Raw genomic sequence first — 18,473 nt, forward strand, 5'->3', positions numbered from 1 at the left:
TTTGGGGAGGGGTGTGGGGGGGTAGCGAGGGGTTTTTGGAGCTTTTTTGGGGGGTTCCTGATGGGTTCTCCTTGTGTTGTTTTCCTGCCCCCCTTTTTTTTGCTTTTGTATCCATTAAAAATGGTGATGAAAAGGTGAAAATGCCATTGAGGATGTGGAATATTCCAGAATTCCTCATTTTTTTCCTGTCAGTTCCTCCTTCTGTTTTTCATGTTTTCTCCTTTTCTTTTATATCATTAAAAACAGCAACAAAAAGGCAAAAATCTCATTGGTCCAACACACTGAGATTTGAGGATGGAAAGTCCTGGAATTATGGAATATTCCAGAATTCCTCATTTTTCCCTCTCAATTCTTCCTTCTCCTCCTTGTGTTTTCCATCTTTTCTCCCTATTTTCTTTTCTTTTATATCCATTAAAAACAGCAATGAAAACTCAAAAATCCCATTGGTGCAACATGCTGAGATTTGGGGGATTTGAGGAGTTGGAAACCCTGGAATTAGGGAATATTCCAGTTTGAATATGTGGGATATTCCAGAATTCAGTGTTTTTTGGGGTTCCTGATGGGTTCTCCTTGTGTTGTTTTCCTGCCCCCTTTTTTTGCTTTTGTATCCATTAAAAATGGTGATGAAAAGGTGAAAATGCCATTGGGGATGTGGAATATTCCAGAATTCCTCATTTTTTTCCTGTCAGTTCCTCCTTCTGTTTTTCATGTTTTCTCCTTTTTATCTTTTCTTTTATATCATTAAAAACAGCAATGAACACTCAAAAATCCCATTGGTGCAACATGCTGAGATTTGGGGATTTGAGGAGTTGGAAACCCTGGAATTAGGGAATATTCCAGTTTGGATATGTGGGATATTCCAGAATTCAGTGTTTTTTTGGGGGTTCCTGATGGGTTCTCCTTGTGTTGTTTTCCTGCCCCCCTTTTTTTTGCTTTTGTATCCATTAAAAATGGTGATGAAAAGGTGAAAATGCCATTGGGGATGTGGAATATTCCAGAATTCCTCATTTTTCCCTCTCAATTCTTCCTCCTCCTTGTGTTTTCCATCTTTTCTCCCTATTTTCTTTTCTTTTTTATCCATTAAAAACAGCAATGAAAACTCAAAAATCCCATTGGCACAACATGTTGAAATTTTGGGGATTTGAGGAGTGGGAAGTCCTGGAATATCAGAATATTCCAGAATTTCTCACTTTTCCCCATCAATTCTTCCTCCTCCTTGTGTTTTTCATGATTTTTTTTCTCTTTTGTATCCATTAAAATGGCCAAAAAAAGGGCAAAACTCTCATTTTAAGAACCTGAGGGACACACTGGGATTTGGGGACTGGAATATTCCAGAATTCCTCATTTTCTTTATCAAATTCCTCCTCCTTGTGTTTCCCATGATTTCCCCTCATTTTCCTTCTTTTATATCCACTAAAAACAACAAAATGCAATTGGCAATTTCCCCCAAAATTCCCAATTCCCCCCAAAACCCAACAGGGATGGAGTTTTTTTCCCATTTTCCCTGTTTTTCCCCCCATTCCCACCCAGCACTTGGGGGGTTCAGCCCCTCCCCCCCCCTCCCAATTTGGGGGTTCAGGGTTGTCCCCAAATCCCTCCCATCCCAAAATTCCTCCACACTTTGGGTTCATTTCCTGGAATTTTTGTATTTTTTTCAAATTTCAATAGAAGGAAATTCCTTCCTCCCAGAAACCCCCAAAAAGGGGGTGAGGAGCTGCCCCATTTTGGGGAAGAAAAAGCAGATTTGGGGCAGATTTGGGCAATATTTTGAATTTGAGGTGCTGGTGTCACTCTCAGGGTGCCAGAAATTACCTCAAAAAATGGGGGAGACCCCAAAAATGGGGGGAGCCCAGAATAAGGGGGGGACACCTTGGACTGTTCTATTTTGGGGACAAAAAGTGCTGATTCAGTGCAAATTTGGGCTGATTTTGGGGTGAATTGGGAGTGAATTTGGGCTGATTTTGGGCAGATGCAGAGCTGATTTGGGGCTCCCAAAAAGAGGGAGAGGGACATGTGACAATTCATTTTGGGGACAGAAATGGCAGATTTGGGGCTGATTTGGAGCTGAATTGATGCTGATTTGACACCCCAAGAAAATCAGGGGGACACCTTGTGCCAGCTCATTTTGGGGACAGCAGAGTGAGTCCGGTGCCAGTTCTGAGGGGGTTTTGGGTGGGTTTGGGGCAGGCTGAGCCCTGGCCCGGTGGCAGCCCCGGTGGCAGCCCCGGTGGCAGCTCAGGTGCCAGCCCCGGTGCCAGCCCCGGTGGCAGCTCAGGTGCCAGCCCGGGTGGCAGCCCCGGTGGCAGCCCCGGTGCCAGCCCCGGTGGCAGCTCCGATGGCAGCCCCGGTGGCAGCCCCGGTGGCAGCCCCGGTGGCAGCTCAGGTGCCAGCCCCGGTGCCAGCCCCGGTGGCAGCTCAGGTGCCAGCCCCGGTGCCAGCCCCGGTGCCAGCCCCGGTGGCAGCCCCGGTGGCAGCTCAGGTGCCAGCCCCGGTGCCAGCCCCAGTGGCAGCCCCGGTGCCAGCCCCGGTGGCAGCCCCGGTGCCAGCCCCGGTGGCAGCTCAGGTGCCAGCCCCGGTGCCAGCCCCAGTGGCAGCCCCGGTGGCAGCCCCGGTGGCAGCCCCGGTGCCAGCCCCGGTGGCAGCTCAGGTGCCAGCCCCGGTGCCAGCCCCGGTGGCCGCTGTGGCCCCGTAGATGTCCCCGCGGCGGTGGCCGTGCACGGGCAGCTGCCGCCGCACCTGCTCCAGGTAGGCCAAGTCTAGGTGGGCCAGGCACAGCCCCGGCCCCTCCTGGCACTGCGCCACCACCGTGCCCCAGGGATCGGCCACCAGCGCGTGGCCGAAGGAGGCGCGGCCAGCGCTGTGCCGGCCCGTCTGAGCCGCCGCCAGAACGTAGCACTGGCACTCGATGGCACGGGCACGCAGCAGCACCTGCCACAGGGACAGGGCTGGGGACATGGGACAGCCAGGGGATATGGGACACCCAGGGGGCATGGGACACCCAGGGGACACGGGGACACCCAGGGGATATGGGACACTGGGGATGCGGGGACACCCAGGGGACATGGGGACACTGGGGGATGTGGGGACAGTGGGGACACCCAGGGGACACAGGGGGCACGGGAACAGCAGTGACACCAGGGGACATGGGGACAGTGCGGATGTGGGGACACCCAGGGGACATGGGACACCCAGGGGACATGGGGACACCCAGGGGGCGTGGGGACACCCAGGGGACATGGGACACTGGGGATGTGGGGACACCCAGGGGACATGGGACACCCAGGGGGCATGGGACACCCAGGGGGCATGGGACACCCAGGGGACACGGGGACACCCAGGGGGCATGGGACACCCAGGGGACATGGGGACATCCAGGGGACATGGGGACATCCAGGGGGCATGGGGACACCCAGGGGACATGGGACACTGGGGATGTGGGGACACCCAGGGGACACTGGGACACCCAGGGGACACGGGGACAGCGGGGTGTGGGGACACCCAGGGGACATGGGGACACTGGGGGATGTGGGGACACTGGGGGATGTGGGGACAGTGGAGACACCCAGGGGACACAGGGGTTTTGGGGACAGCCAAGGGACATGGGGACAATGGTGATACCTAAGGGACATGGGGGATATGGGGACAATGGTGACACCCAGGGGACATGGGAGGCACAGGGACAGTGGTGACATCCAGGGAACATGAGGACAATGGTGACACCCAGGGGACATGGGAAGACACAGGGACAATGGTGACACCCAGAGGACATGGGGACAGCGCTGTCACAGAGGGGACAAAACTCCAAAAACCCCTTGGTGTCTCCCCGTCTCCCCTGGAAGTGTCCCCAACCCCCTCCTCAGGCCCCTTTGGGGTATCCTCAGTGTTCCATCAGTGTCCCCAACCTCCCTGAAATGTCCCCAACCCCTCAGGGGTGTCCCAAGCCCTGTGCCCCAATCCCCCCATCAATGTCCCCAACCACTTGGGAATATCCCCAACCCCTTCTGTGAATGTCCCTAACCCTTGGGATTGTCCCCAAGAGCTTGGGGAGTGTCCCCAACCCCCCCACAGGTGTCCCCAAGCCCCTCCCCAGGTGTCCCCTCACCTCCCAGTGTGCAGCTCCAGTGGGGACAGTGAAGGCCGAGGGGAAGGTCAGGATTTGGGCACCAGCCCCACGCAGAGCCTGGGCCAGCTCCGGGAAACGCAGGTCATAGCACACAGCCAGCCCCAGCTGGGGGGACACGGGGTCAGGGGACACTGGGGACACCCTGGGGACACCCTGGACATGGGGTCAGGGCAGGGCCAGCTCCGGGAAACGCAGGTCATAGCACACAGCCAGCCCCAGCTGGGGGGACACAGGGTCAGGGGACACTGGGGACACCCTGGGGACACCCTGGACATGGGGTCAGGGCAGGGCCAGCTCCGGGAAACGCAGGTCATAGCACACAGCCAGCCTCAGCTGGGGGAGATGTGGGCTAAGGGAGGGCAGGGGACAGTTGGGGGACACTTGGGGACATCAGGGGACACCCCTGGGCATTGTGGGGTCAGATCTGAGGCCAGGATTAGGGCAGGACCAGCTCCAGGACCCAGAGGTTGTGGCACAGGGCCATTCCCAGCTGGTTGTTTGGGAGTATCGTGGGTGAGCGAGGGCAGGGGACACTTGGGGACACTTGGGGACACTTGGGGACACCGGGCCATCCCACCTTGCCCACGGGGGTGGGGACGGGCGGCAGCAGCTCCCGGCCCGGGTTGGTGAAGGAGCTCTCGCACAGCGCCGGCGCCCCCTGCAGGGCCGCGTCAAACAGGTGCAGCTTCCGATAGGCGGCCACCAGCGCCCCTGGGGACACCGCGATTGGGGACAGTCGGGGACAGCTGGGGACAGCCAGCGACACCAGAGGATTGGGGACAGCTGGGGACAGCTGGGGACAGCAGGGATTGGGGACAGCTGGGGACAGCCAGGAACATCAGGAGGATTGGGGACAACTAGAGACATCCAGGGGTTGGGAAGAGTGGGGATGTTGCAGGAATGGTGGGGACAGCTGGGGACAGCTGGGGACAGCCAGGGGTTGGGGACATCTGGGGACATCTGGGGACAGCCAGAGGTTGGGAATGCTGCTGTGGCCACCACCACACCTGGGGACACTGGACAGGAACACTGGGGACGTTTGGGGGATTGGGATTCTTGGGGACACGAGGCAGGGACACAGGGACATCTGGAGGAAATGGGGACACAGGGATTGGGGACCCGGAGGACACAGGGTGGTGGCACAGGGGGGACACAGAGGGGACACAGGGGTGTCCCACCAGAGTTGTCCAGCAGCAGGTGACAGTTGTAGATCCGGCCTGTGCTGTCCCAGTCCTCACCACGCTCGTGGAAACCCCCGAGGGACAGCCACACGTCACACTCCCTGGGGACACAGTGACAGTGACACACTGTGACAATCCCTGGGGACACAGTGATAGTGACACACTGTGACAATCCCTGGGGACACAGTGACAGTGACACACTGTGACAGTGACACAGTGACAGTCCCTGGGGACACAGTGACAGTGACACACTGTGACAATCCCTGGGGACACAGTGATAGTGACACACTGTGACAATCCCTGGGGACACAGTGACAGTGACACACTGTGACAGTGACACAGTGACAGTCCCTGGGGACACAGTGACAGTGACACACAGTGACAGTGACACACTGTGACACTCCCTGGGGACACAGTGACAGTGACACACTGTGACATTCCCTGGGGATACAACACACAGTGACACACTGTGACAGTCCCTGGGGACACAGTGATAGTGACACACTGTGACAGTGACACACTGTGACAATCCCTGGGGACACAGTGATAGTGACACACTGTGACAGTGACACAGTGACAGTCCCTGGGGACACAGTGACAGTGACACACTGTGACAATCCCTGGGGACACAGTGATAGTAACACAGTGACAGTCCCTGGGGACACAGTGACAGTGACACACTGTGACAATCCCTGGGGACACAGTGATAGTTACACAGTGACAGTCCCTGGGGACACAGTGACACACTGTGACAATCCCTGGGGACACAGTGATAGCGACACAGTGACAGTCCCTGGGGACACACAGTGACACACTGTGATAGTCCCTGGGGACACAACACACAGTGACACACTGTGACATTCCCTGGGGACACATGGCACACTGTGACATTCCCTGGGGACACATAGCACACCCTGGCCTCCTTTTGTCCCTGTCCCTGACCCCAGCCCAGTCCAAGGGATGGGGGTGAGGACAAGGACACAGATGAAGACAGGGACAGGAACTGGGACAGGTGGGGACAAAGATACAGAAACAGGGACAGGTATGGGGACAAAAATAAGAACAGGGACACAGATGGGAACAGGGACAACAACTGGACAGGACTGGGGACCAGGACAGAGCTGTGACCAGTGTCCCCGGCTGTCCCCAGTGTCCCCACCTGGCCAGCTGGCGGTAGCGCCCCACGGTGTCGCCGTGCAGCGGCTCTGCCAGCTCCAGGCTGTGCTGGGGACTGTCCCCGATGAAGTCGAAGCCCTCGGGCAGGAACACGGCCCGGGCTCCCCGCGCCGCCGCCCGCCGCACCAGCGCCGAGCACTGCCGCCAGTTGTGCTCCTTGTCCGCCGTGCTGGTCACCTGCAGCACCGCCACCAGCCCGCCGGGGGACGCTGCTGCGCCCGGGGACACCGCCGGGGACGGGGACACCGCCGGGGACGGGGACACCGCCGGGGACGGGGACTCCGACATGGCCGGGGGGCTGCGGGAGGGACGGTGTGAGGGACAGCAGGGGGACAAAGGGACACCAACACCACCATGGGTCTGTGGAGAGGGACAATGTGAGGGACATCAAGGGGACAGGGGGACACTGTGAGGGACATCAAGGGGACAGGGGGACACTGACATGGATGTGGGGCTGCAGGAGGGACAGTGTGAGGGACCTCAGAGGGACATTGCCACATCTGGGGACACTGTAAGGGACATCAAGGAGACACTGCTGCACTCAGAGACAGTGTGAGGGACATCGGGGGGACACCACCATGGGGATTAGGGACACCACCATGGGGATTAGGGACACCACCATGGGGATTAGGGACACTGCCATGGCTGTGGGGACCTCATGGGGACAGGGGGACACTGCCATGGCTGTGGGGCACAGCAAGGAGGGGACAATGGGGAGACTGGGACACCCCACAGGGCTGGGGGACACCCCCCTTGGGGACAGGGACACCCCCAGGTGACCCCATGGGGAGCAGGGTCACTCTGCAACCTCCCCCCACCCACCTGGGGGTTTTTGGGGTTCTCCACAGGGTATTTGGGGTCCCCCCGGTACCTGCTGGAGCTCTGGGGGGCTCTCGAGGGTCTCGGGGGGCAGCACCGCAGGGCCCGGGGGGCCGCCCTCAGCCTGGGAGGGACACCCCAAATTGGGGAGGGGGTCACAGGGCTGAACACCCCCAAAACCGCCCCAAACACCCCAAAACTGCCCCAATTCGGACCCCAAAACTGCCCCAATTCGGACCCCAAAACAGCCCGACCTCCCCAAACCACCCTCAGCACCCCCTCCAAAACCCTCCACCCCAAACCCCCCGCACCTCCGCCCTCCCCCCACCCCCACAGCCCCTCCCGCCCCGCAGTTTTTCCCCTTTTTCCCCGTTTTTCGCCCCGTTCCCGCACATTCCCCGCCGCAGGCAGCTCGGGCAAAGTCCCCCCCTCAGGCGCTGCCCTCACCCAAGATGGCGCCGCTCCCGCTTCACCCGCACTCAAGATGGCGGCCGGAAGTGGCGGCCGCGCGGCGCTGCCCGAGCGGAAGAGGCGGCGCCTCGCGCTCCAAAGATGGCGGAGCCGGTGAAGGGGCGAGGGGTGGGCCCCGCCGGGAAGGCGATGAGCGCCGAGCAGGTCAGGGAGAAGCGGGAGTTGAGGAGGGGTTTGGGAATGGGGAGGGAGCCCCGGGAGCTGGGGGGAAGCAGGGGAGTGAGGGGGGGGAACAGGAGGGGGCTGGGTGTGAGGGGAAGGTGGGGGGTGAGGGAGGGTCCGTGATAACGAGGAGGGGTCCGTGATAACGGGGAGGGGTCCGTGATAACGGGGAGGGGTCCCTGATAACGGGGAGGGGTCCCTGATAACGGGGAGGGGTCCCTGATAACGGGGGTCCCTGTCCCGGTGGGATCTCCTGGGTTTCCCACCCCATTCCCAGTTCCCCAGTCCCGCTTTATCCCGACTTTATCCCAGTTCAATCCCAGTTTATCCCAGTTTTCCAGTCCCATTTTGTCCCAGTCCATCCCAGTTTATCCCAATGCAATCTCATTCCCAGTCCCATCCCAGTCCAATTGCACTCCAGTTCCAACCCATCCCAGTTCCTCCCAGTCTATCCCAGTTTACCTAGTCCATCCCAATCCCATCCTAATCCCATCCCAGTCCCATTCCAGTTCCATCCCAGTTTACCCAGTCCATCCCAGTCCCATCCCAGTCCCATCCAAGTCCCTTCCGGTTTACCCAGTCCCTCCCAGTTTTCCCAGTCCAATCCCAGTCCCTCCCTGTCCAATCCCAGTCCATCCCAGTCCCTCCCAGTCCCATTACCAGTCCCTGCCTATCCCATCCCAGTCCCTCCCTGTCCAATCCCAGTTCATCCCAGTTTACCCCAGTCCCATCTGAGCCCCATCTCATTTTACCCCAGTCCATCCCAGTCCCTCCCAGTCCATCCCAGTTCATCCCAGTCCCTCCCCATCCCCTCCCATCCCCTCCCAGTCCATCCCAGTCCATCCCAGTCCCTCCCATCCCCTCCCAGTCCCTCCCATCCCCTCCCATCCCCCTCCCATCCCCCTCCCATCCCCCTCCCATCCCCTCCCAGTCCCCCCCATCCCCCCCATCCCCTCCCATCCCCTCCCATCCCCCCATCCCCTCCCATCCCCCTCCCATCCCCTCCCATCCCCTCCCATCCCCCTCCCAGTCCCTCCCATCCCCTCCCATCCCCTCCCATCCCCCCCCATCCCCTCCCATCCCCTCCCAGTCCGTCCCAGTTGCCCCAGTCCAGCCGTGCTGCCGCAGGTTGTGTCCCGCTTTAACCGCCTGCGGCAGGACCAGCGGGGCTTGGCCTCCAAAGCGGCTGAGCTGGAGCTGGAGCTCAACGAGCACAGGTGGGGCTGGGGGGGGTTTGGGGTGGGGATTGGGGGGTTTGGGGTCGGGATTGGGGTCAGGATGGGGGTTTGGGGTGGGGATGGGGGGTTTGGGGTGGGGCTGGGGGGGTTTGGGGTGGGGATGGGGGGGTTTGGGGTCGGGATGGGGGTTTGGGGTCAGGATTGGGGGGGTTTGGGGGGGGGCTGGGGGTTTGGGGTGGGGATGGGGGGGTTTGGGGTGGGGATGGGGGTTTGGGGTGGGGATGGGGGATTGGGGTGGGGATGGGGGTTTGGGGTGGGGATGGGGGTTTGGGGTGGGGATGGGGGTTTGGGGTGGGGATGGGGGTTTGGGGTCAGGATGGGGGTTTGGGGTGGGGATGGGGGTCGGGATTGGGGGGTTTGGGGTGGGGATGGGGGTTTGGGGTGAGGATGGGGGTTTGGGGTCAGGATTGGGGGGTTTGGGGTGGGGATGGGGGTTTGGGGTGGGGCTGGGGGGGTTTGGGGTGGGGATGGGGGTTTGGGGTGGGGCTGGGGGGGTTTGGGGTGGGGATGGGGGGTTTGGGGTCGGGATTGGGGTCGGGATGGGGATTTGGGGTGGGGATGGGGGTTTGGGGTCGGGATTGGGGGGTTTGGGGTCAGGATGGGGGTTTGGGGTCAGAGATAGGGGTTTGGGGTGCGGATGGGGGTTTGGGGTCGGGATTGGGGGGTTTGGGGTCAGGATGGGGGTCGGGATTGGGGGATTTGGGGTCGGGATTGGGGTCAGCATGGGGGTTTGGGGTCGGGATTTGGGGTCAGGATGGGGGTTTGGGGTCGGGGATGGGGGTTTGGGGTCGGGATTGGGGTCAGGATGGGGGTTTGGGGTGGGGATTGGGGTCGGGATTGGGGGGGTTTGGGTTCGGGTTTGGGGTGGGGATGGGAGTTTGGGGTCAGGGATGGGGATTTGGGGTTGGGATTTGGGATGGGGATTTGGGGGATTTGGGGTGGATTTGGGGTGGGGATCTGCTGCATTTGGGGTGGATTTGGGGTGGATTTGGGGTGGATTTGGGATGTGGATTTGGGGTGGATTTGGGTTGGATTTGGGGTGGATTTGGGATGTGGATTTGGGATGTGGATTTGGGGTGGATTTGGGGTGGGTTTGGGATGTGGATTTGGGATGTGGATTTGGGATGTGGATTTGGGATGGATTTGGGATGTGGATTTGGGGTGGATTTGGGATGGATTTGGGATGGATTTGGGGTGGATTTGGGGTGGATTTGAGGTGAATTTGGGGTGGATTTGGGGTGGATTTGGAATGTGGATTTGGGGTGGATTTGGGGTGGATTTGGGGTGGATTTGGAATGTGGATTTGGGGTGGATTTGGGATGGATTTGGGGTGGATTTGGGGTGGATTTGGGATGGATTTGGGGTGGATTTGGGATGGATTTGGGGTGGATTTGGGATGGATTTGGGATGGATTTGGGGTGGATTTGGGGTGGATTTGGGATGGATTTGGGATGTGGATTTGGGATGTGAATTTGGGATGGATTTGGGATGTGGATTTGGGGTGGATTTGGGGTGGATTTGGGATGTGGATTTGGGATGGATTTGGGATGTGGATTTGGGGTGGATTTGGGGTGGATTTGGGATGGATTTGGGATAGATTTGGGGTGGATTTGGGGTGGATTTGGGATGTGGATTTGGGATGTGGATTTGGGGTGGATTAGGGGTGGATTTGGGATGTGGATTTGGGATGGATTTGGGATGTGGATTTGGGGTGGATTTGGGATGGATTTGGGGTGGGTTTGGGGTGGATTTGGGGTGGATTTGGGGTGGATTTGGGATGGATTTGGGATGTGGATTTGGGATGGATTTGGGGTGGGTTTGGGGTGGATTTGGGATGGATTTGGGATGTGGATTTGGGGTGGATTTGGGGTGGGTTTGGGGTGGATTTGGGGTGGATTTGGGATGGATTTGGGATGTGGATTTGGGATGGATTTGGGGTGGGTTTGGGGTGGATTTGGGATGGATTTGGGGTGGATTTGGGGTCTGCTGCTGCTGTCCCAGCCTGGTGATCGAGACCCTGCGTGAGGTGGATCCCACCCGCAAGTGTTTCCGCATGGTCGGGGGGGTGCTGGTGGAGAGAACGGTCAAGGAGGTGCTGCCAGCCCTGGAGAGCAACAGGGAGCAGGTCTGGGACCCCAAAACCCACTGGGACCCCATAAAAACCCCAATAGAGAATCCCAAAAACCACTGGGATCCCATAAAAACCCACTGGAGTACCCCCAAACCCACTGGGACCCCATAAAAACACAATTTCCCCCCCAGATCTCCAAGCTGATCGAGGCTCTCTCATTTCCCATTTTCCCCATGTCTGATTTCTCTCATTTCCCATTTTTAATTTTCCCAATTTCCCATGTTTTCCCCCCAGATCTCCAAGCTGATCGAGTCTCTCTCATTTCCCATTTTCCCCATGTCTGATTTCTCTCATTCCCCATTTTTAATTTTCCCAATTTCCCTTTTTTTCCCCCAGATCTCCAAGCTGACCGAGTCTCTCTCATTTCCCATTTTTAATTTTCCCAATTTCCCATTTTTTTCCCCCAGATCTCCAAGCTGATCGAGGCTCTCTCATTTCCCATTTTTAATTTTCTCCAATTTCCCATGTTTTCCCCCCAGATCTCCAAGCTGATCGAGTCTCTCTCATTTCCCATTTTTCCCATTTTTAATTTTCCCAATTTCCCATTTTTCCCCCCAGATCTCCAAGCTGATCGAGTCTCTCTCATTTCCCGTTTTCCCCATGTCTGATTTCTCTCATTTCCCATTTTTAATTTTCCCAATTTCCCATGTTTTCCCCCCAGATCTCCAAGCTGATCGAGGCTCTCTCATTTCCCATTTTCCCCATGTCTGATTTCTCTCATTTCCCATTTTTAATTTTCCCAATTTCCCTTTTTTCCCCCCAGATCTCCAAGCTGATCGAGTCTGTCTCATTTCCCATTTTTCCCATGTCTGATTTCTCTCATTCCCCATTTTTAATTTTCCCAATTTCCCTTTTTTTCCCCCCAGATCTCCAAGCTGACCGAGTCTCTCTCATTTCCCATTTTTAATTTTCCCAATTTCCCACGTTTTCCCCCCAGATCTCCAAGCTGACCGAGGCTCTCTCATTTCCCATTTTCCCCATGTCTGATTTCTCTCATTTCTCATTTTCCCCACTTCTAATTCCCCAATTTCCCATGTTTTCCCCCCAGATCTCCAAGCTGATCGAGGCTCTCTCATTTCCCATTTTTAATTTTCCCAATTTCCCATGTTTTCCCCCCAGATCTCCAAGCTGACCGAGTCTCTCTCATTTCCCATTTTTAATTTTCCCAATTTCCCATGTTTCCCCCCAGATCTCCAAGCTGATCGAGTCTCTCTCATTTCCCATTTTCCCCATGTCTGATTTCTCTCATTTCCCATTTTTAATTTTCCCAATTTTCCATGTTTTCCCCCCAGATCTCCAAGCTGATCGAGGCTCTCTCATTTCCCATTTTTCCCATTTTTAATTTTCCCAATTTCCCTTTTTTTCCCCCCAGATCTCCAAGCTGATCGAGTCTCTCTCATTTCCCATTTTCCCCATGTCTGATTTCTCTCATTTCCCATTTTTAATTTTCCCAATTTCCCATGTTTTCCCCCCAGATCTCCAAGCTGATTGAGTCTCTCTCATTTCCCATTTTCCCCATGTCTGATTTCTCTCATTTCCCATTTTTAATTTTCCCAATTTCCCTTTTTTTCCCCCCAGATCTCCAAGCTGACCGAGTCTCTCTCATTTCCCATTTTTCCCATTTTTAATTTTCCCAATTTCCCATGTTTTCTCCCCAGATCTCCAAGCTGACCGAGTCTCTCTCATTTCCCATTTTTCCCATATTTAATTTTCCCAATTTCCCATGTTTTCCCCCCAGATCTCCAAGCTGATCGAGGCTCTCTCATTTCCCATTTTCCCCATGTCTGATTTCTCTCATTTCCCATTTTTAATTTTCCCAATTTCCCCATTTTTTCCCCCCAATTTCCCATTTTTTCCCCCCAGATATCCAAGCTGATCGAGGCTCTCTCATTTCCCATTTTTAATTTTCCCAATTTCCCATGTTTTCCCCCCAGATCTCCAACTGACCGAGTCTCTCTCATTTCCCATTTTCCCCATGTCTGATTTCTCTCATTTCCCATTTTTAATTTTCCCAATTTCCCATGTTTTCCCCCCAGATCTCCAAGCTGACCGAGGCTCTCTCATTTCCCATTTTTCCCATTTTTAATTTTCCCAATTTCCCATGTTTTCCCCCCAGATCTCCAAGCTGATCGAGTCTCTCTCATTTCCCATTTTTCCCATTTTTAATTTTCCCAATTTCCCATGTTTTCCCCCCAGATCTCCAAGCTGATCGAGGCTCTCTCATTTCCCATTTTTCCCATTTTTAATTTTCCCAATTTCCCATTTTTTCCCCCCAGATCTCCAAGCTGATCGAGTCTCTCTCATTTCCCATTTTCCCCATGTCTGATTTCTCTCATTTCCCATTTTTAATTTTCCCAATTTCCCATGTTTTCCCCCCAGATCTCCAAGCTGATCGAGGCTCTGGCCCAGCAGCTGCAGGCCAAGGGTCGGGAGCTCTCCGAATTCCGGGAGCGCCACAACATTCGCCTGCTGGGGGAGGAGGAGCCCAAAGCCCCGGCCCGGGAGGGGCCCGAGGGGGGCAAGGGGGGCCCGGGGGGGGTCCTGGTGTCCTGACCCCCCCCCAAACTCACTCTGAGATTTTGGGTTTGTTTGGCCTTCGTTTCGGGGCTTTTTGGGGGTCTTGGTGTCTTGTTGTCCCCCCATCGCTCTCCAAATTCTCAAAGGGATTTTGGGTTTGTTTTGGGGGGTGTCCTGGTGTTTTCACCCCCTCCCCAAATTCCCAGAGGGATTTTGGGTTTGTTTTTGGGCGGGGGGGGTCATGTCCTGCTCCCCCTTTCTCAAATTTCCAAAGGGATTTTGGGTTTGTTTTGGGAGGGTCATGTTGTCCTGACTCCTCTCCCCAAATTTCCAGAGGGATTTTGGGTTTGTTTTGGGAGGGTCATGTTGTCCTGACTCCTCTCCCCAAATTTCCAGAGGGATTTTGGGTTTGTTTTTGGGGGGGGGGGGTCATGTCCTGCTCCCCCTTTCTCAAATTTCCAGAGGAATTTTGGGTTTGTTTTGGGAGGGTCATGTTGTCCTGACCCCTCTCCCCAAATTTCCAGAGGAATTTTGGGTTTGTTTTGGGAGGGTCATGTTGTCCTGACCCCTCTCCCCAAAATCCCAGAGGAATTTTGGGTTTGTTTTGAGAGGGGTCATGTTGTCCTGACTCCTCTCCCCAAATTTCCAGAGGGATTTTGGGTTTGTTTTGGGGGGACCCCAATTCCCAGGGGGATTTTTTTTTTGTTTGTTTGTTTTTAGGGGGGGTTTGGGAAATAAATGGGAGTTTGGGACAAATCCCAGTGTTGGTTTTTATGGGAAATGGGGAAAAGGGTTTGGGGGGAGAACCCCAAATGAGGGGGGTTCTGAGGGGGACCCCAAAAATAGAGGGTGGGACTTTGAAATGGAGAGAGGAGACCCCAAAATAGGGGGTGGGGCCCTAAAATGGGGAGAGGGAAACCCAAAAATGGGGGGCTTGAAAATAGGGGTGTAAAACCCCAAAATGTGGGAGCAGGGGGACCCCAGACTGCGGAGAGGGGACCCTAAAATAGGGGGGTAGGGACCCAAAATGGGGGTGGAACCCCAAAATAGGGAGAGAGGATTGCAAAAATGGGGAGAGGGCACCCCAAAAATTGGTGGGTGGGACCCCAAAATGGGCGAGGGGGGAAACCCCAGGATGGAGAGAGGGGACCCCAAAAATGGGGAGAGGGGACTGCAAAATAAGGGAGTGGGACCCCAAAATTGCCGGGGGTGATGGGGGGGACCCCAAATTGTGTTGGTGACACCCTAAAAGGGAGGGGGGGGCAAAGGACATCGGGAGGTGACAAAGACATGGGGGTGACAAAGGGGTGACAGAAAAAGAGATGACAAAGAGAAGAGAGTGACATGGGGGGACAAAATGGGGTGACACAGAAAAGCGGGTGACAAGGACTTGGGGGTGACACAGAAAATGGGTGACACAGAAAAGCGGGTGACAAGGACGTGGGAGGTGACAAGGACAGCCGTGCCGGCGCGTGCCGGTGTCACCCGGTGTCACCCAGAGGCGCTGTTGACTGCACACAGTGCCACACCCGCGGTGGCCCTGTCACCGGAGCCAGCCGGTGTCACCCCCCCGTCCCCGCAGTGTCCCCGCGGTGTCCCGGGGGTGGGGACACGGTGTTGGCTGCGCACGGTGCCGCACCTGCGGTGGCCCTGTCCGGTTGTCACCGGTGCTCGGGGCCATTTAACGGCGGTGCCACCGCGGCGGGGAGGGGACACCATGGAGGGGACACGGCTGGAGGAGCGCGAGAGCCTGGTGGGGGCTGTGCATGGAGTGTCCGGGCCCGGTACGGGGACACTGGGGACACCTGGGGACACCTGGGGACAGAGAGACAGCCGGGGAGGGGGACCCCGATGGCGTTTGTGACACTAAAACGGGGACAGGAGAGGGGACAATGAAGAGGGGAGAGGGATGGGGACAGAGGGGTGGTGGCCCCGGGGGTGGGTTGGGGACAAGGGGGGATGCCTGGGGGAGGTGGCCGCGGGCCGGGGTGACAGCAGCGTGTCCCCGCAGTGGTGACAGCCACGCGCATGGCGGGGGCGGCCATGTACGAGCTGGTGCGGGTGGGGCACGCGGAGCTCGTGGGGGAGATCATCCGGCTCGAGGGGGACATGGCCACGCTCCAGGTGTACGAGGAGACCTGTATCCTGTCCCCCTGTCCCCGAGTCCCCTCTGTTCCCGTGTCCCCTCCGTGTCCCTGCTATCTCCCCTAGCCTTGTGGTCCCCGCTGTCTCGCTCGGTCCCCGTGTCTCCCCACGTCCCCGCTGTCCCCGCGTTCCCCCAGCCCCGCTGTCCCCGCGTCCCCGTGGTCCCCGTGTCCCCATATCCCTGCTGTCCCCGTGTCCCCGCGGTCCCTGCGTCCCCGTGTCCCCATATCCCTGCTGTCCCCGTGTCCCCGCGGTCCCTGCTGTCCCCATGTCCCCATGTCCCCGCTGTCCCGCGTCCCCGTGGTCCCCGTGTCCCCATATCCCTGCTGTCCCCGTGTCCCCGCTGTCCCGCTGTACCCATGTCCCCGCGTCTCCCGTGTCCCCATATTCCTGCTGTCCCCATGTCTCCGCTCTCCCCAGGTCCCCGTGTCCCCATATCCCTGCTGTCCCCGTGTCCCCATGTCCCCATGTCCCCATATCCCTGCTGTCCCCGTGTCCCCGCGGTGCCCGCGGTCCCCGCGTCCCCGTGTCCCCACATCCCTGCTGTCCCCGTGTCCCCGCGGTTTCCGTGTCCCCGTGTCCCCGCGGTGCCCGGTGACAGTTCCTGAGCGGGGGCCCGCAGCGGGGGTGCAGGTGGGGGACCCGGTGCTGCGCACGGGGAAGCCGCTCTCGGTGGAGCTGGGCCCGGGCATCCTGGGCTCCATCTTCGACGGCATCCAGCGCCCGCTGCGCGACATCGCCGAGGCCACGCGCAGCATCTACATCCCGCGGGGCACCAACGTCCCCGCGCTGCCGCGACACCTCAACTGGGACTTCACCCCCAGCAAGAACATCCGGGTGCGTGGTCTGTCCCTGTCACCTCAGTCCTGTCCCTTTGTCCCGTCCCTGTCCTGTCCTCCCCTTCCCATCTGTCCCCCCAGGCCCTCTGTCGCCTCCCTGTCCCACCCAACCGGTCCTGTCTCCCTGTCCCCCACTGAGAAGGGGAGGACCCCAAAAAAGGAGTAGGGACACGCTGGCACAGAGGGTGCGGGGACACTGGGGACATCGGGGACTAGGGGACATGGGGGAACACGGGGGACACACGAGACGCAGGGACATCGGGACACGAGGGTCACAGGGACATTGGGGACTCAGGAATACGCGGGACACACGAGACACAGAGAATCGGGACACGGGAACACGGGGGTCGCAGGGACATCAGGACACGGGATATGGTGACACGGGGTCGCAGGGACACTGGGGGACACGGGGACATCAGGACACAGGATATGAGGACGGAAGGTCGTAGGGACACGGGTCACACGGGGACAGGGGGGACACGGGGACCACCGTTGTCCCAGCCCCCGGGTGGAGGGCGCAGAGTCCCCCGGGGGTGGCTGACGGTGTCACCGCCGTGTCCCCAGGTCGGGAGCCACGTCACGGGCGGCGACATTTACGGGACGGTGGCGGAGAACTCGCTGCTGCAGCACCGGCTGATGGTCCCGCCCCGCAGCCGCGGCACCGTCACCTACATCGCGCCCCCCGGGCACTACAGCGCGGCGGTGAGCGGGGCACCGGGGGCACCGGGGGCACCGGGGGCACCGGGGAAACGGGGATCAGCGGCACCGGCACCGGGGGCAACGGGGGGCACGGGGATCAGCGGCACCGGGAGCAACGGGGGCACCGGGGGCACCGGGGGCAACGGGGGCACCGGGGGCACGGGGATCAGCGGCACCGGGGGCACCGGGGGCAACGGGGGCACCGGGGGCACGGGGATCAGCGGCACCGGGGGCACCGGGGGCAACGGGGGCACCGGGGGCACGGGGATCAGCGGCACCGGGAGCAACGGGGACACCGGGTGCACCGGGATCATTGGGATCAGCGAAACTGGGATCTGACACCGGCACCGGGATCAGCGGGGTCGGGACCGGGCGGGGTGTCTCGGTTTGATCCCGGAACAATCCCAGCTGATTCCAGTTTATCCCAGGTTGATACTGGGCTGAGCCTGGCTGATCCCAGGCTGATCCCGGGCTAGTCCCGGACTGATCCCGGGCTGATCCCACCTGTTCCCAGCTGATCCTGGATTGATCCCAGCTGATCCCAGGCTAATCCTGGGTTGACCCAGGCTGATCCCGGAATGATCCCAAAATGAACTCAGCTGATCCCAGCTGATCCAGGGCCAATCCTGGGCTGATTCTGGCTGATCCCAGACTGATCCCGGATTGATCCCGGGCTGATTATGGGCTGATCCCAATTGATCTCAGCTGGTTCAGGGCTGGTCCTGGACTGATCCCGGCTGATCCCGCAGGACGTGGTGCTGGAGCTGGAATTCCAGGGGGTCCGTGAGCCGCTCTCCATGATCCAGGTGTGGCCGGTCCGGCAGGTCCGGCCCGTGGCCGAGAAGCTCCCGGCCAATCACCCGCTGCTGACCGGCCAGAGGGTCCTGGATGCTCTGTTCCCGTAGGGATGGGATGGGGATGGGAATGGGGATGGGAGTGGGGATGGGATGGTGGGGATGGGGATGGGGATGG

At 58.4% G+C, this 18,473-nt stretch overlaps 3 protein-coding genes across 3 annotated transcripts; 2 read left to right on the forward strand and 1 right to left on the reverse strand.

Moving 5' to 3' along the window:
• Window positions 1–2,643: 2,643 nt before the first annotated feature.
• On the reverse strand, window positions 2,644–7,751 carry NIT1 (nitrilase 1; the record flags this gene model as incomplete). The annotated part of the gene is made up of 7 exons (XM_079332874.1): window positions 7,693–7,751; window positions 7,352–7,423; window positions 6,464–6,778; window positions 5,302–5,405; window positions 4,701–4,834; window positions 4,103–4,228; window positions 2,644–2,928 (listed from the first exon to the last, which is right to left on the reverse strand). Coding segments are annotated over exons 1-7 (1,038 nt in total). The 5' UTR covers window positions 7,695–7,751.
• Window positions 7,752–7,793: 42 nt separating this feature from the next.
• Window positions 7,794–13,966, forward strand: PFDN2 (prefoldin subunit 2). The gene is made up of 4 exons (XM_079332873.1): window positions 7,794–7,914; window positions 9,061–9,149; window positions 11,172–11,295; window positions 13,681–13,966. The coding sequence occupies exons 1-4, from the start codon at window positions 7,852–7,854 to the stop codon at window positions 13,852–13,854; spliced, it is 450 nt and encodes a 149-aa protein (XP_079188999.1). The 5' UTR covers window positions 7,794–7,851; the 3' UTR covers window positions 13,855–13,966.
• A 1,351-nt stretch (window positions 13,967–15,317) lies between these two features.
• Window positions 15,318–18,406, forward strand: LOC306816433 (V-type proton ATPase catalytic subunit A-like; the record flags this gene model as incomplete). Its single annotated transcript, XM_079332875.1, has 5 exons — window positions 15,318–15,602; window positions 15,830–15,958; window positions 16,586–16,800; window positions 17,367–17,504; window positions 18,251–18,406. Exons 1-5 carry the CDS (start codon window positions 15,536–15,538, stop codon window positions 18,404–18,406), a joined length of 705 nt encoding a protein of 234 aa, XP_079189001.1. The 5' UTR covers window positions 15,318–15,535.
• Window positions 18,407–18,473: the final 67 nt, after the last annotated feature.

The sequence above is a fragment of the Erithacus rubecula genome (genome assembly GCF_903797595.1).
Source record: "Erithacus rubecula genome assembly, contig: scaffold_579_arrow_ctg1, whole genome shotgun sequence".
Taxonomy (NCBI): domain Eukaryota; kingdom Metazoa; phylum Chordata; class Aves; order Passeriformes; family Muscicapidae; genus Erithacus; species Erithacus rubecula.

What these genes read in the sequence shown, in the direction of transcription:
- PFDN2 (XM_079332873.1), top strand. Translation starts at nt 7,852, where the DNA reads ATGGCGGAGCCGGTGAAGGGGCGAGGGGTGGGCCCCGCCGGGAAGGCG. An exon ending in CTGGAGCTCAACGAGCACAG is followed by an intron (nt 9,150 to 11,171) that starts GTGGGGCTGGGG and finishes CTGCTGTCCCAG; the next exon opens with CCTGGTGATCGAGACCCTGC. An exon ending in TGGAGAGCAACAGGGAGCAG is followed by an intron (nt 11,296 to 13,680) that starts GTCTGGGACCCC and finishes TTTTCCCCCCAG; the next exon opens with ATCTCCAAGCTGATCGAGGC.